General features: G+C 39.0%; 1 protein-coding gene across 2 annotated transcripts; it reads left to right on the top strand.

Moving 5' to 3' along the window:
* Positions 1 to 2,160: 2,160 nt before the first annotated feature.
* LOC149415712 (ras-related protein Rab-24-like) lies at positions 2,161 to 16,126 on the top strand. Of its 2 annotated transcripts, none has more exons than XM_089641781.1 (5): positions 2,161 to 2,484; positions 7,466 to 7,557; positions 8,313 to 8,439; positions 9,716 to 9,866; positions 15,155 to 16,126. In XM_089641781.1, the coding sequence occupies exons 1-5, from the start codon at positions 2,374 to 2,376 to the stop codon at positions 15,316 to 15,318; spliced, it is 645 nt and encodes a 214-aa protein (XP_089497907.1). In that variant the 5' UTR covers positions 2,161 to 2,373; the 3' UTR covers positions 15,319 to 16,126. The 2 variants fall into 2 exon arrangements, with proteins under 2 accessions (XP_089497907.1, XP_089497906.1); XM_089641780.1 differs by having other exon boundaries at positions 2,161 to 2,490.
* The last annotated feature ends 1,151 nt before the right edge of the window (positions 16,127 to 17,277 follow it).

Below are 17,277 nucleotides of genomic sequence, written 5' to 3'. Positions count from 1 at the left end.
GATGCTTTCAGTATTGCCCTGATGTAGTACCACCATTAAGAATTGAAACGTTGCTTGAAATGGGTTTAGCCGTGTTTGGAGACCAGAATTGAATAGAGTATCCCGCCTTCCTCTTCCCATCTCACTCACTACCTTCAGCCTCGCAACACACACGCCCACCCAATTGTTATTAATTTGTTATATTAGTTCAATTATCTATGTTCTAATTCCTAATTGGCAGATGCTTTCAGTATTGCCCTGATGTAGTACCACCATTAAGAATTGAAACGTTGCTTGAAATGGGTTTAGCCGTGTTTGGAGACCAGAATTGAATAGAGTATCCCGCCTTCCTCTTCCCATCTCACTCACTCACTACCTTCAGCCTCGCAACACACACGCCCCACCCAATTGTTATTAATTTGTTATATTAGTTCAATTATCTATGTTCTAATTCCTAATTGGCAGATGCTTTCAGTATTGCCCTGATGTAGTACCACCATTAAGAATTGAAACGTTGCTTGAAATGGGTTTAGCCGTGTTTGGAGACCAGAATTGAATAGAGTATCCCGCCTTCCTCTTCCCATCTCACTCACTCACTACCTTCAGCCTCGCAACACACACGCCCCACCCAATTGTTATTAATTTGTTATATTAGTTCAATTATCTATGTTCTAATTCCTAATTGGCAGATGCTTTCAGTATTGCCCTGATGTAGTACCACCATTAAGAATTGAAACGTTGCTTGAAATGGGTTTAGCCGTGTTTGGAGACCAGAATTGAATAGAGTATCCCGCCTTCCTCTTCCCATCTCACTCACTACCTTCAGCCTCGCAACACACACGCCCCACCCAATTGTTATTAATTTGTTATATTAGTTCAATTATCTATGTTCTCATTCCTAATTGGCAGATGCTTTCAGTATTGGGCAATAAAATGATAAAATTGTTTAAAAACTCTATAATTATTTTGATTGTTAGACCTGAGAAACCATTTTGCATTTTCAATGCATTTTGAAAATAGCTATTTTGCATTTTGCATTTGAAATGCTTTTCTAAAAACCATTTTGCATTTTGCATTTTCAAATGGAAAAGTTTTGACCCATTTCTATTTTGCATTTCAAATGGTTTTGGGTACCCATTTTGCACGTCTCTGGTTATTTGTATGTATTGTGTCATTTACGGAACTCCTAAATATTGAGTTGAGGTAAATGGGGGTCCGCTTGTATGTACCCCCATTTGAATCTCGTGGACCCCCAAATTTTTTTCTCGCTTACATAGACCCCCAGCAAGCCGATATCGACCCCTGGGGGTCCATATAGACCACTTTGGGAACCTCTGGACTAGATGATCATTTGTGGAAAAGTGTGTGGAAGGATTTAGTTTTTCCTGTGGGAAAGATTTAACCCGGACATAAAATCGTAAGTAAAAAAAAACTTTAATTTTAATGTTATTTTAATTTATATTTTAACTTTAATTTTGATGATAATTTTCATTACCCTGACAAAGAAACTATTGGCTTTTAAATATGTAGATTATAATTAATTAAAAGTTGTGTATACAAAGAAAAAATATAAAAGTCTTTTTCAATCGTCTACCAGAAGAAATCAGAAGCATTAATGATAAAACCCAAATACTGCTCTCTGTCAAGAGACACTTTAAAAATATTCTGAAAAAAAAACTACTGTCACTTAATTAATCTCACAAATATCCTTAGTTTTCCATAACTTTCTTTCTTTTTTTAAATTTATTATATTAATATATTATCCTTCACTACTATAAAAAAAAAATACTACAGCAAACATACATTTATGTACAATGAATTATTTAAGTACTAACTAACAACAACATTTATGTACACTCCCCTTCCATACACAAGCAAATGCTTTCAATGGAAGAGTAGTAAAAAGACCCAAGATGTAAAATGAATTATGTACCATGTAAACATATTATTAAAAATAAAAAATAATTACAAAAAAATATATATAAATAAACATGTAAAAGTCCAGCTGAACGTGAACGTAAAAAAATTACAACCACCATCTTGAAACGGAACGAAGTAGCATATTTAAACACAGTCGAAATAGTTTTCAAGTACCTACCGAATTCAACTGGCCACACATTTTTACCTCCAACAACCATAGAAATTAATTTTAAAAAGAAACCGTTCTGTCAACTTCACAATGATAACAAAATGTACTCTTGTTTAGATTTTAGAGTGGATTATTTATGTTTAGATTCTACAAAGTGCATTGACTCTATTTACATTTGAGAATAACTTGTGTAATTCCTAAATTTAACATCATAGCCATGGCGGCTAGACGCGTCGCAGTTGAAATATTATAATTCGTATTTAATGTTGTTTTTGCGTCAATCAACGTGATTTTTGTTTTTCAACATGTCTCAGGTTGACTTTAAAATAATTTTGCTGGGCAGTCAGGGCGTCGGGAAGACGAGTATTTTCATGAGATACGTCTATTCACACTTTGCGACTTGTCCTTACAAAACGGTTAGTGTACGTAGTTTCATTTTATAACCTAAAACTTATATTTGTGATTTGATGTACGTCGCCATTGAACCTTTTGTTTATCATACAATGGTGTCAGCATGAGTCATTTTGTTTATTTTATCTCGCATATGGTGTCATTATATATCTCTGGAAGTGGAAGTTAGATAAACATTGTTTCATTTTGTCGTTTTCACCTAGAAGCTTATGTATGTAATACTGAATAACCAACAAAGAATACATTCATATTTCACCGTCCAAACCATCTACGCATTCCTTTCTTGATATCGCTAATATTACACCATTTGCCTTGCATGTTCTCAGATCTCTCAGTTATATAAATATAGTCTACATTCTTTACAAAATCAGTGGGAAATATGAAGGGGGTGTGGCTGCTGTCAATGTTGCCCTAATCCTCCATGTTTCTTCCGACTTTATGTCCGGGTTAAATCTTCCCCATAGGAAAAACTAAACCCTTCCACACACTTTTCCACAAATGGTCATCTTGTCTATCAACATTATGCAAGTGCATTATATAAGCATAATAAATACAAGAACAACACGTCAACTCACCAGAGATCAAATGGGAAAATAATTCACCGACTCCAGATATTTTCATATCAGAGGGTTCGGCTCGGTAGAACTTCTAACAGGGCCTATAAATCCTACTGATCCCTCAATATAAATATTTAAAAAATCTTTCGTTATCCTAAATTTATTTAAAATGACTGATTTTTGCATTTTCATATATAAATTCTTTGACAGATCTAATACGCCTAAATTTAGAATGAAAGAGCTAGGTATAATGCCAGTAGCCAAAATAACGTGGTAATATTTTTATAGTTTGAGAATGCCAAATTCTTTTTATTTCATTTCCTAAATCTGTGAATTTTCTTATTTTTTCACTAACAGATTTTTGAATATTACAGTAATTAATTAATATTATTATTATAGTCTAGTTTCTGCTTTTTTACTATATTTTATAATATATATCTCCAATTAAATAAATAGGGATTAATGCAAAATAAAAACAATTGTAAAACTACAAATTTGCACATCCGACATTGTTCTTCGGAAACGTCGATATGAATAGTAAAAATTATACAATATTTATTATAAGTAACTGAACTGTCACTATAAATTATAGATGTCCACTTGATCGGTGTGATTACTTCCCTCCGTAAGTATTCTGGGCAGAGATATGGTAGTTAGTCCCTGAATTTCTGCACTGAAACAAATCCCGACGCCTAGTATTACGTAATGGAATCCGAAAGCTTATCAATCCAAGCAATTCTGGACCATCAAATGCATCATTTTATATAGAAATACTAAGTCAGTGAAATTTCCTTCTGTCCGACAATTTAAGCAAATTCATATCATTTTAAAATGTGTTGAAATTCAACAGAATTTCTGAAATATCCATTTTAAATCTTAGGAAACGTAACAATTTATTTAGTATTCTTTCAATAGCTTGTACATGAATATCGTAATGTGGCTTCCAGACGGGAGAATTGTATCCAAGTTGACTTTGAACAAAGGCAAAATATATCAGTTTAATACGCTTAATATTGTTGAAATTTCTAGTTAATTTGTAGTTATAAATTCCAATATTTGTAAACTAATGTTAGACGTAATGTGGATAACAAAGAAAGATTTGATTGAAAAGTCAGTCATTGTTTGCACTTTGGCTTCAAACACTTATCAGCTGGAAGCAAATATGAACACTGACATCTTCTGTATGACTTGAGATTTTCACCGCCATAATTATAATAATTATTTATTTTTGGTATATTATGTTGTGTTGCGTACAGCATTACAGACAGACGCGGCCCGTGACTGTAATTACCAGCAGTGCATTTCACTTTTAAAATGTACCTAGTCTGTAATTTAGGTGGAGCTAATTAATGAATGGGAACACCTACTGCAATTCATTCTATCTAAGAAGTTATATTTGTAAAATAACTGATTAAATAGTACAAAATTATCTCGAAAATAAAGGACACGCAATTCATCGTTGAAAATATAGCGAAACCGTTTGAAATCCCCGCGAACGAGTTCCAATGTGTTAATGTCGTAGCATTAACATTGAACATTAGTTTTTCTAAGCGAATCCATTCCAGACGCATTGGATTACACATGATCAAAGTGATGCTAAGTTCACTCGCCGTCAAAGCGTTTGGATAATGCACGGAATGGGTTATGTATCTGCACTGCTCTAACACGTAATTTGACGTTAAGAGTGTAATCTGTCTCGCTCGTGTCACCGTTTGGGCTACTTCGGGCTGTGTCGATACCGCCCGATGCTGTTTTAGTAGTATGGTAAAAGTTGGTTCTGTGCATATCGGGGTGTGCACGACCGCTTGCTCTTGCGCGGGATTTACTAGAAGATAATGGGAATTACTTACATCGATCACTGGGGCACAGATGTCGTTGTAATTTGTTATGTGGAGACTGAAGACAAGCAGTGCAATGCACAAATGCACGTACCAAGGAACCGCCTCTGATTACAGAGAAGATATGTAAAGATTGTGATGAAATGTGTGCTTATGATACCGTGTCGCTAACTCCAATCCTCTAAGAGCTGGTAAAACATTATATTTAAGATGGTTTTTTGCGTTTAGTTTTGATGTAACCGTCAATTATCGGATACCAAGAACTTAGCCCCGTCGTCTTTATTGACATTTATGTGATTTTGTTCCTGATGATGTAATGTAATGGACACTGTAATGCTTTCCGTAATGTTGACTAAAGAAGAAGGAAGCGCAATAAGGCATAATACCCCTAAAAATAAACCACCATAATACTTTTTGTTGTGAAAATTTCAAATCATAACAGGCATTTACTTGACGAAACAGACTATATAAGCTATTCTACGAGTAGTGTTAATCGATGGTTTAATCATGTTGTATAGTACCAACTGTGTTTAATATTATGTGCTATTTTTAAGTATAATAATATAACTCAATAATTTGTCGTTTTATAATGCAGGAATTTACTTTCTGTAATGCGAATTGCATCGACGATATTACGGTCATATCGATAACTTAACCATGTTGGATCAGCTTAAATGACGATGTTTTTATATCATTTTCCCGAGCACGGTTGCGTTCGTTAAGGATGTCGATAGCCGAGCCGATATTGACAAGAAAATAAATTAAATGGTTTTCGAAGGCAACGCAAAATACAAAAAAATTGACAATGTCGAACTGAAATACTCTCTTTAAATACATTGGAGATATCGGAACTACGTGTCGGACAAAACTTAAGCGATGGACAGCTTCCTTAAGTTCAACAGATATGTTAGTAATCGTCTAATCGAACCCTTAACGGCTCTTTTCGTGTAAAACGCCCGCTCATTTGGAAATAAACTTCTCTCAGCTCTAAACTAAAATTAATTAATTAACCAAACCGTCAACAAAATAAGAAAATTAATTTATATATTTTTGAAAATTCTAAATTTTCTCTCATTGGAAATTCTAACATCAGTCTACCACGCTTTAGTACAGTGGTACCTCGACATACGAGTTTAATTCATTCCGCAACCTTGCTCGTATCTTGAATTACTCGTATATCGATGCAGATTTCCCCATACAAACCAATTAGACTGCCATTAATCCGTTCCAACCCCCAAAATGTCACCCCACTTATTTTTGTTACGTGGTTTTGAATAATAAAAACGAATAAATAATTAATTGTACAAAAACAAAAAAGAGAATGTGAATAAATAAATTAGATATCCTTACTGGTTTGCCTTTTTCGCTACATTTTTCTCGCTTTCACCTGTAGGCCGTTTAGAAAAAAACATATCCAAGGAGGTTTGTTTCTTCCTCCCTCTCAGAATGTTCCGGAAATGAGTTAGGCAAGTGTCATTAAAAAGATCACATGCACGAACTGTTGCAACTTTTTCTGGGTGTTTCTTTTCCACGAACTGTGAAACTCTCTCCCATTCCTAAGATCTCCTTTATCTCACTTGTAGAAATAACCTCCTGCTCCTCTGACTCCTCGAAACCAATTTCTTGCATAACATCCGTATGCTGCTGTGACTGTAACTCTTGTATCTCCTCAGTCGTCAGTTCCTGGGTGTGCTCCTCGACGAGTTAGTTCACGTCTCTCTCTTCCACCTCTAGACCCATGGATTTCCCCAGAGACACAATCTCCTCCTCTACTGACATACCGGGTTCCAATTCCTGCTAAACCAAACTCGTATCTCGAATTTCGCTCGTAACTCAAAAGCAAAAAATCACTCGCTCGCCGGCTCGTATCTCGAAAAACTCGTATGTTGGGGCACTCGTATGTCGAGGTACCACTGTACAATCAAATCTCCAATACATAACTACCAATATATAACTGCCTCCTGTTTTATATAGACTACCTGAAGTGAGCCCGGCGTTCCCGGGGGTCACTCTTAGCAGATAGATATATACCACCCTGGACTTTTCTGTGGAACTTTTTAAGATGCACAATTCAGTTGTACATTATTTTGACGTATCTCAAAAGGTTTAGCCAGCGTTAGCAATGTAAGCGCCCGAAACTATTTTTTTTACGACTAGATTACAAAACATAGAATTTTCTCTGCTTTCTATAAATATAATGAAAACACTATCAAAAGAACTAAGGACCAAGCGCACAAACGGACCGACGCGGAGATTGACTTTGTTTTATACTATTTAGAGATTTGAATTGTAATATTGTTGTTAAGTCCTGTGCTATAATAGCACTGTTATTGTTCATTATTTGTTCTCTTATCGCTTTGTATGTCCTGTACAATTAGTTGTTATGTCATTTGATCACTATTATGTGAGGAACCTGTAGCGAACCACTGGTTAACTTCTAACACCCTTTAGTTCATATTTCTAACTAGGACGGTTCGGGGGGAGATACAAACATTTCTATCAGGCCGTATGAGCTGTTGGTTCAAAAACCAATTAACCTGAGGACTTAATGATTATTCATATTCTGCCTTTAACTCTTTGTCAACTTTCAGACGCTTGGCGCTGTGTTCGGGTCGAAGCACGTCACCGCAGACAATAAGAACGTCTTCTCCATCGGGATCTGGGATACGGCGGGCAGTGAGAGGTTTGTGCTCTGTTGTGGTATACTGTTATTTTCCTCTTATTAACGACACACTCGGATGATCGGGAGATTTCAATAACACTTTGGTTCGTTCTGAGATTACAGGAATATTTAACTGAACTCACGTTAGAATTATATTAAATTAGATTATAAGTACACAGTGGTACATAGGCGAATATTAGTATTACATTTAAGAACACAACAATATGTATATAAAACGACATTGAATGTGATACAGCTGAAATTTTCTTAAGGCATAGAATGCTACAATAATAGAAAATACTTCATTTAAACAGGATAAAATATACAGAAAAGGTGACTTGCCAACAGATATAATCTAGCAAAATATTATAGTAGCGCAAATAGTAGTGAGTTTATTGTTACAATCAAATTTATATCTCCACTTGGCCACTATGGCCGGAGTGTATGGCAAAGTAGCTTCAACGGTATAAATATAATACGGTGCATAAGGTCGAAACAGTGACTTATTACCACAGTGTTTGTTATAGTTAAAACGGCTGTAAATCAGGCTTAAGGCTGGCCTTACTATACCAACACTAAACCAGCGTATGTGCGGGATATATAGGGCCTTACCAATAAACGTGTTTTAAATTTTGCACACCTGAGAAATGGAAATGTATGTAAGTTAAACGGTTGTTTATGAGTTGTGTAAAATTAAAAACACGTTTATCGTTAAACCCCCGGTGTTTAATTGTGGGAGAGTCCAACTCAGCCAGTGATAGTCTCTCTGTCCCCAGATACTATTCCATGACGAAGCTGTACTACCGCAACGCCCGTGCCGCCGTCGTCTGCTACGACCCCTTCTGCACCGACTCCTGGGAGAGGGTGCTCTTCTGGGTCACCGAGTTGAGAGCTCAAGAAGAGGTAATGATGAACATTTTATTATTTTTACCTTTCAAATGGGATACTGTGCATTCACCAACGTTAGTTTCCTCACCATCTAGGATTCTTGCTGCAGAGTCTCCATCTTCGTGTCTGTTTCTGTACTTCATCACCTGTTCCTGTACTTCATTTTATTTAACTTAATATCAATTTATTTTTGTAATATTTATATTTTTTTGTAATACCTGCATCAACTGTAAAGCGAACCTGAGATGATATCTCACAAAAGCGGCGCTATACAAATTATACAATAATAAATAAATGTCATCCATTCTACTAATATAGAGTAGTAGAAGCGTAGAACTAACTTCCACAACATGTCATCAATTCTACTAATTATAGAGTAGTGGAAGCATGGAACTAGCTTCTACAACATGTCATCTATTCTACTATTATAGAGTAGTGGAAGCATGGAACTAACTTCTACAACATGTCATCTATTCTACTATTATAGAGTAGTGGAAGCATGGAACTAACTTCTACAACATGTCATCTATTCTACTATTATAGAGTAGTGGAAGCATGGAACTAACTTCCACAACATGTCATCCATTCTACCAATATAAACCTATTTAAAGCTCTGTTGGATTCTTATTTGGAGAGAAGAAAGGATTAACTTATTTCAAATTTAAAACAACTCAATGACTGTTAAAGTTAATAAGAGCGCAACAGCAGATTGCTGCCTGCTCATTCAATAATAATATATATGTCGTAAGCATAGATGTCACCAGTGTTACACCATTTATTTATGCCAAACGGTGGAGTTAAAACAGTATTTCGCTACGCTCCATCAATGAATGTAGCTTTTTTATGTATTTATTTTATCTCTAAATAGTATAAAACAAAGTCACTATCCGCGTCTGTCTGTTTGTGCGTTTAGTTCTTGTTAACTATTCAACGGAGTTTGATAGGGTTTTCACTATCGTTTGGAGAATTTCTTCCGGAAGGTTAAATGTATATATAACTTGGATATTATATTTATTGAAAGTAGAGAAAAGTCGAGCAACGCCGGGTAATCGTCAGATAGTTAATTAGAAACATTATTAACGTTTAGTTTCATAGAGGTGTACATTTCAGATTTGAATATAAAGCTTGGTGTTTTCTCTTTCCAATACCGTTTAGATGATGTTTCTAACCATGAGCTGAGTTCCCAAAGCCCGAGGTGTTAATACAGGACTTCACTGCACTCGATCAATTGGTTATTTCAATAGGTTCTTTAAAAGCGACAGATATTGTTTCACTGTAATGTAATTTGCAGGACTGTAAAGTGTACGTGTGCCAGACAAAGCGCGATATTGTAGAGTGCGAGGCCGTCAAACCGGCTGTGGACATCCACGACGCCCAGGACTATACCGACTCCATTGGCGGCAAGTTCTTCAACGTGTCCAGCAAAACCGGACAGAACATCGGTGAGTAAGCATTCTGATAAGATGAGAGATAATCAGCGAGGTCATGCGCTTTTTATACATCGACAAAAGCAAACAAAATATCTACTGATAAATGGTAAGGGTTGGCGCTATCAAACAATCGACCAAAGAAGCCAAGTTAGCTGTCCACAAAGGGGTGAGGCGTGGACGAAAGCACACTGAATGCCGTAGAAATGACATTCCTAAGGGTAAGGGTTGGCGCTATCAAACAATCGACCAAAGAAGCCAAGTTAGCTGTCCACAAAGGGGTGAGGCGTGGACGAAAGCACACTGAATGCCGTAGAAATGACATTCCTAAGGGTAAGGGTTGGCGCTATCAAACAATCGACCAAAGAAGCCAAGTTAGCTGTCCACAAAGGGGTGAGGCGTGGACGAAAGCACACTGAATGTCGTAGAAATGACATTCCTAAGGGTAAGGGTTGGCGCTATCAAACAATCGACCAAAGAAGCCAAGTTAGCTGTCCACAAAGGGGTGAGGCGTGGACGAAAGCACACTGAATGCCGTAGAAATGACATTCCTAAGGGTAAGGGTTGGCGCTATCAAACAATCGACCAAAGAAGCCAAGTTAGCTGTCCACAAAGGGGTGAGGCGTGGACGAAAGCACACTGAATGTCGTAGAAATGACATTCCTAAGGGTAAGGGTTGGCGCTATCAAACAATCGACCAAAGAAGCCAAGTTAGCTGTCCACAAAGGGGTGAGGCGTGGACGAAAGCACACTGAATGCCGTAGAAATGACATTCCTAAGGGTAAGGGTTGGCGCTATCAAACAATCGACCAAAGAAGCCAAGTTAGCTGTCCACAAAGGGGTGAGGCGTGGACGAAAGCACACTGAATGCCGTAGAAATGACATTCCTAAGGGTAAGGGTTGGCGCTATCAAACAATCGACCAAAGAAGCCAAGTTAGCTGTCCACAAAGGGGTGAGGCGTGGACGAAAGCACACTGAATGTCGTAGAAATGACATTCCTAAGGGTAAGGGTTGGCGCTATCAAACAATCGACCAAAGAAGCCAAGTTAGCTGTCCACAAAGGGGTGAGGCGTGGACGAAAGCACACTGAATGCCGTAGAAATGACATTCCTAAGGGTAAGGGTTGGCGCTATCAAACAATCGACCAAAGAAGCCAAGTTAGCTGTCCACAAAGGGGTGAGGCGTGGACGAAAGCACACTGAATGTCGTAGAAATGACATTCCTAAGGGTAAGGGTTGGCGCTATCAAACAATCGACCAAAGAAGCCAAGTTAGCTGTCCACAAAGGGGTGAGGCGTGGACGAAAGCACACTGAATGTCGTAGAAATGACATTCCTAAGGGTAAGGGTTGGCGCTATCAAACAATCGACCAAAGAAGCCAAGTTAGCTGTCCACAAAGGGGTGAGGCGTGGACGAAAGCACACTGAATGCCGTAGAAATGACATTCCTAAGGGTAAGGGTTGGCGCTATCAAACAATCGACCAAAGAAGCCAAGTTAGCTGTCCACAAAGGGGTGAGGCGTGGACGAAAGCACACTGAATGTCGTAGAAATGACATTCCTAAGGGTAAGGGTTGGCGCTATCAAACAATCGACCAAAGAAGCCAAGTTAGCTGTCCACAAAGGGGTGAGGCGTGGACGAAAGCACACTGAATGTCGTAGAAATGACATTCCTAAGGGTAAGGGTTGGCGCTATCAAACAATCGACCAAAGAAGCCAAGTTAGCTGTCCACAAAGGGGTGAGGCGTGGACGAAAGCACACTGAATGTCGTAGAAATGACATTCCTAAGGGTAAGGGTTGGCGCTATCAAACAATCGACCAAAGAAGCCAAGTTAGCTGTCCACAAAGGGGTGAGGCGTGGACGAAAGCACACTGAATGCCGTAGAAATGACATTCCTAAGGGTAAGGGTTGGCGCTATCAAACAATCGACCAAAGAAGCCAAGTTAGCTGTCCACAAAGGGGTGAGGCGTGGACGAAAGCACACTGAATGCCGTAGAAATGACATTCCTAAGGGTAAGGGTTGGCGCTATCAAACAATCGACCAAAGAAGCCAAGTTAGCTGTCCACAAAGGGGTGAGGCGTGGACGAAAGCACACTGAATGCCGTAGAAATGACATTCCTAAGGGTAAGGGTTGGCGCTATCAAACAATCGACCAAAGAAGCCAAGTTAGCTGTCCACAAAGGGGTGAGGCGTGGACGAAAGCACACTGAATGCCGTAGAAATGACATTCCTAAGGGTAAGGGTTGGCGCTATCAAACAATCGACCAAAGAAGCCAAGTTAGCTGTCCACAAAGGGGTGAGGCGTGGACGAAAGCACACTGAATGCCGTAGAAATGACATTCCTAAGGGTAAGGGTTGGCGCTATCAAACAATCGACCAAAGAAGCCAAGTTAGCTGTCCACAAAGGGGTGAGGCGTGGACGAAAGCACACTGAATGCCGTAGAAATGACATTCCTAAGGGTAAGGGTTGGCGCTATCAAACAATCGACCAAAGAAGCCAAGTTAGCTGTCCACAAAGGGGTGAGGCGTGGACGAAAGCACACTGAATGCCGTAGAAATGACATTCCTAAGGGTAAGGGTTGGCGCTATCAAACAATCGACCAAAGAAGCCAAGTTAGCTGTCCACAAAGGGGTGAGGCGTGGACGAAAGCACACTGAATGCCGTAGAAATGACATTCCTAAGGGTAAGGGTTGGCGCTATCAAACAATCGACCAAAGAAGCCAAGTTAGCTGTCCACAAAGGGGTGAGGCGTGGACGAAAGCACACTGAATGCCGTAGAAATGACATTCCTAAGGGTAAGGGTTGGCGCTATCAAACAATCGACCAAAGAAGCCAAGTTAGCTGTCCACAAAGGGGTGAGGCGTGGACGAAAGCACACTGAATGCCGTAGAAATGACATTCCTAAGGGTAAGGGTTGGCGCTATCAAACAATCGACCAAAGAAGCCAAGTTAGCTGTCCACAAAGGGGTGAGGCGTGGACGAAAGCACACTGAATGCCGTAGAAATGACATTCCTAAGGGTAAGGGTTGGCGCTATCAAACAATCGACCAAAGAAGCCAAGTTAGCTGTCCACAAAGGGGTGAGGCGTGGACGAAAGCACACTGAATGCCGTAGAAATGACATTCCTAAGGGTAAGGGTTGGCGCTATCAAACAATCGACCAAAGAAGCCAAGTTAGCTGTCCACAAAGGGGTGAGGCGTGGACGAAAGCACACTGAATGCCGTAGAAATGACATTCCTAAGGGTAAGGGTTGGCGCTATCAAACAATCGACCAAAGAAGCCAAGTTAGCTGTCCACAAAGGGGTGAGGCGTGGACGAAAGCACACTGAATGCCGTAGAAATGACATTCCTAAGGGTAAGGGTTGGCGCTATCAAACAATCGACCAAAGAAGCCAAGTTAGCTGTCCACAAAGGGGTGAGGCGTGGACGAAAGCACACTGAATGCCGTAGAAATGACATTCCTAAGGGTAAGGGTTGGCGCTATCAAACAATCGACCAAAGAAGCCAAGTTAGCTGTCCACAAAGGGGTGAGGCGTGGACGAAAGCACACTGAATGCCGTAGAAATGACATTCCTAAGGGTAAGGGTTGGCGCTATCAAACAATCGACCAAAGAAGCCAAGTTAGCTGTCCACAAAGGGGTGAGGCGTGGACGAAAGCACACTGAATGTCGTAGAAATGACATTCCTAAGGGTAAGGGTTGGCGCTATCAAACAATCGACCAAAGAAGCCAAGTTAGCTGTCCACAAAGGGGTGAGGCGTGGACGAAAGCACACTGAATGTCGTAGAAATGACATTCCTAAGGGTAAGGGTTGGCGCTATCAAACAATCGACCAAAGAAGCCAAGTTAGCTGTCCACAAAGGGGTGAGGCGTGGACGAAAGCACACTGAATGCCGTAGAAATGACATTCCTAAGGGTAAGGGTTGGCGCTATCAAACAATCGACCAAAGAAGCCAAGTTAGCTGTCCACAAAGGGGTGAGGCGTGGACGAAAGCACACTGAATGCCGTAGAAATGACATTCCTAAGGGTAAGGGTTGGCGCTATCAAACAATCGACCAAAGAAGCCAAGTTAGCTGTCCACAAAGGGGTGAGGCGTGGACGAAAGCACACTGAATGTCGTAGAAATGACATTCCTAAGGGTAAGGGTTGGCGCTATCAAACAATCGACCAAAGAAGCCAAGTTAGCTGTCCACAAAGGGGTGAGGCGTGGACGAAAGCACACTGAATGTCGTAGAAATGACATTCCTAAGGGTAAGGGTTGGCGCTATCAAACAATCGACCAAAGAAGCCAAGTTAGCTGTCCACAAAGGGGTGAGGCGTGGACGAAAGCACACTGAATGCCGTAGAAATGACATTCCTAAGGGTAAGGGTTGGCGCTATCAAACAATCGACCAAAGAAGCCAAGTTAGCTGTCCACAAAGGGGTGAGGCGTGGACGAAAGCACACTGAATGCCGTAGAAATGACATTCCTAAGGGTAAGGGTTGGCGCTATCAAACAATCGACCAAAGAAGCCAAGTTAGCTGTCCACAAAGGGGTGAGGCGTGGACGAAAGCACACTGAATGCCGTAGAAATGACATTCCTAAGGGTAAGGGTTGGCGCTATCAAACAATCGACCAAAGAAGCCAAGTTAGCTGTCCACAAAGGGGTGAGGCGTGGACGAAAGCACACTGAATGCCGTAGAAATGACATTCCTAAGGGTAAGGGTTGGCGCTATCAAACAATCGACCAAAGAAGCCAAGTTAGCTGTCCACAAAGGGGTGAGGCGTGGACGAAAGCACACTGAATGCCGTAGAAATGACATTCCTAAGGGTAAGGGTTGGCGCTATCAAACAATCGACCAAAGAAGCCAAGTTAGCTGTCCACAAAGGGGTGAGGCGTGGACGAAAGCACACTGAATGCCGTAGAAATGACATTCCTAAGGGTAAGGGTTGGCGCTATCAAACAATCGACCAAAGAAGCCAAGTTAGCTGTCCACAAAGGGGTGAGGCGTGGACGAAAGCACACTGAATGCCGTAGAAATGACATTCCTAAGGGTAAGGGTTGGCGCTATCAAACAATCGACCAAAGAAGCCAAGTTAGCTGTCCACAAAGGGGTGAGGCGTGGACGAAAGCACACTGAATGCCGTAGAAATGACATTCCTAAGGGTAAGGGTTGGCGCTATCAAACAATCGACCAAAGAAGCCACTCTCGGACCCACCCCTCATACCTTCGTACCTTCCCAGAAGTTGTAATGTGGCTGAGAATTGTACTCAAGTTGACTTCTCAATACCATATTAATGTTTGGTTTCTCCTTTGCAGATGAACTATTCCAGCAAATAGTGTCGGACCTGAGCTCCGACCCCCGTTGCATGAGTCAACTGAGGTCAGAAAGGGACCGCGCACGACAGGAGGCCACGCTGGTTGGCTTACGAGATAAGATCTCCTCTCGCGGAGACCGCTTCAAGATGGCGTGTCGATGCTGACAGTGAGCGGGGCCCGAGAGTCGTACCTACCCAGCTAGCCGGACTATTCAATAACATTGTCACACTTAATTCAGTTACTACTTTTTATTTAATGTACTCGCAAGAGTTAAGGTTAAATGCGACGTTCATCAAACAAATAATTTGTCTCAATATTCTAAACATAACCTGCAAAAAGTTTATTTTTATTTCATAAATGTTTCAATCAATAATTTCAAAGACAAAATATAGATTTTTCAATTAATCTCAAATCAAAATACAATTTCTTGCTAAACATTTTTTCTACTTTGTAACATTTTTTTGCATCGACTTGTACACAGCATTTTTGGTTAGGTATGATTTTTTGGTCCACATAATCCTATTAAATATAAATTTGTAGGTTAAGTAATATTTGAAATGATGAAGTATTTCTATACAAGTGACGGTGTTTTGTCTCTAAGAGATAGAAACTCTCAGTTAAGGGTCAGCATCTAACAATACACACTTTCTATATATGGGTAGTTAGGAAAAAGTTCCTTTTGTTAGGTTTTGTGAACAAAGAGCTATTATCCAATTTGTTCCCTTTTTGCTCCTTGCCTCTCCCGTTACCGTCATAGGTAGAAATATTAACTAAACGGTGTTAGAACGATTTATATTCAAATGTACACCTCTATGAAACTAAGGGTTCCGACCGCAATTTGAGGAAATTAATTATTTTATTTGAAACGACAAAAAAAGTGACAAATATGCCACTAATAAGTAATAAATATGTTACTATCTCTTACTTGTGTAAACTTTCAGTAGTTAACTTGTATGTTATGTTAAACTATTACTGTCATTGTAATGATAAACTGTCAGTTACTATCTCTTACTTGTGTAAACTTTCAGTAGTTAACTTGTATGTTATGTTAAATTATAACTGTCAGTTACTATCTCTTACTTGTGTAAACTTTCAGTAGTTAACTTGTATGTTATGTTAAACTATAACTGTCATTGTGATGATAAACTGTCAGTTACTATCTCTTACTTGTGTAAACTTTCAGTAGTCAACTTGTATGTTATGTTAAACTATTACTGTCATTGTAATGAAAAAATCTTTCAGTTATTATTTCTCACTTGAGTAAAATGACAGCAGTTAACTCTTATATTTATAAACTGACAGTTATTGTCTCTTACTTGAGTAAACTGACAATAGTTAACTCTTATATTTATAAACTGACAGTTATTATCTCTTACTTGTGTAAACTGTCTGTGGTTAAGTCGTATGTATTTATAAACTATCACTTATTATCTATTACATGTGTAAACTGACAGTAGTAAATTCATATTTACAAATTGTCAGTGGTTTACTCTTATATTTATAAACTGTCAATTATTATCTCTTACATGTGTGAAGTGACAGTATTAAACTCATACATATTTATAAGTTTTAAGTGGTTAACACATTTATTTATAAACTGTCAATCATTATCTCTCACTTGTATAAACTGACAGTTATTATCTCTTATGTGCAAACTGACAGTTATTAACTTTTATATTTATAAAATGTCAGTTAATATCTCACTATGTAAACTGACAATAGTAAATTCATATTTATAAATTGTCAGTGGTCAACTCTTATATTTATACACTGTCAGTTATTATCTCTTACTTGTATAAACAGTTAGTTATTATCTGGCATATGTATAAACTGACAGCGAATAGTTAACTGTTAAAAAGAGAAAAACAATATAATATAATTAACCCCTCAGCTCATATGGTCTCATACAAATCATTGTCTCCCTTTCTGTCATGGTTAGAAATATGAACTAAACGGTGTTAGAAAGAGAAAACACCAAGCTTTATATTCAAATATAGAAGTTAACCACAGAATAATTCAAATGTACACTTCTATGAAACCAAAGGTTCCGACTGAATTTGAGGAAAATTGAAGAAACTTAGCGATTTTTTTGACTAATTACTTTTATATAAAATTAAGAAAAA

The sequence above is a fragment of the Hesperophylax consimilis genome, chromosome 17 (genome assembly GCF_061612785.1).
Source record: "Hesperophylax consimilis isolate HC1 chromosome 17, BYU_Hcon_1.0, whole genome shotgun sequence".
Classification (NCBI taxonomy): domain Eukaryota; kingdom Metazoa; phylum Arthropoda; class Insecta; order Trichoptera; family Limnephilidae; genus Hesperophylax; species Hesperophylax consimilis.
Note: the sequence above shows the minus strand (reverse complement) of the source record. Positions and strands in the feature narration are given on the sequence as shown.

Bases quoted from the DNA above. Each gene is read 5' to 3' on its own strand.
- LOC149415712 (XM_089641780.1), top strand. From the start codon at position 2,374: ATGTCTCAGGTTGACTTTAAAATAATTTTGCTGGGCAGTCAGGGCGTC. The intron at 7,558-8,312 runs GTTTGTGCTCTG...CTCTGTCCCCAG, and splicing joins GATACGGCGGGCAGTGAGAG to ATACTATTCCATGACGAAGC. The intron at 9,867-15,154 runs GTGAGTAAGCAT...TCTCCTTTGCAG, and splicing joins CAAAACCGGACAGAACATCG to ATGAACTATTCCAGCAAATA.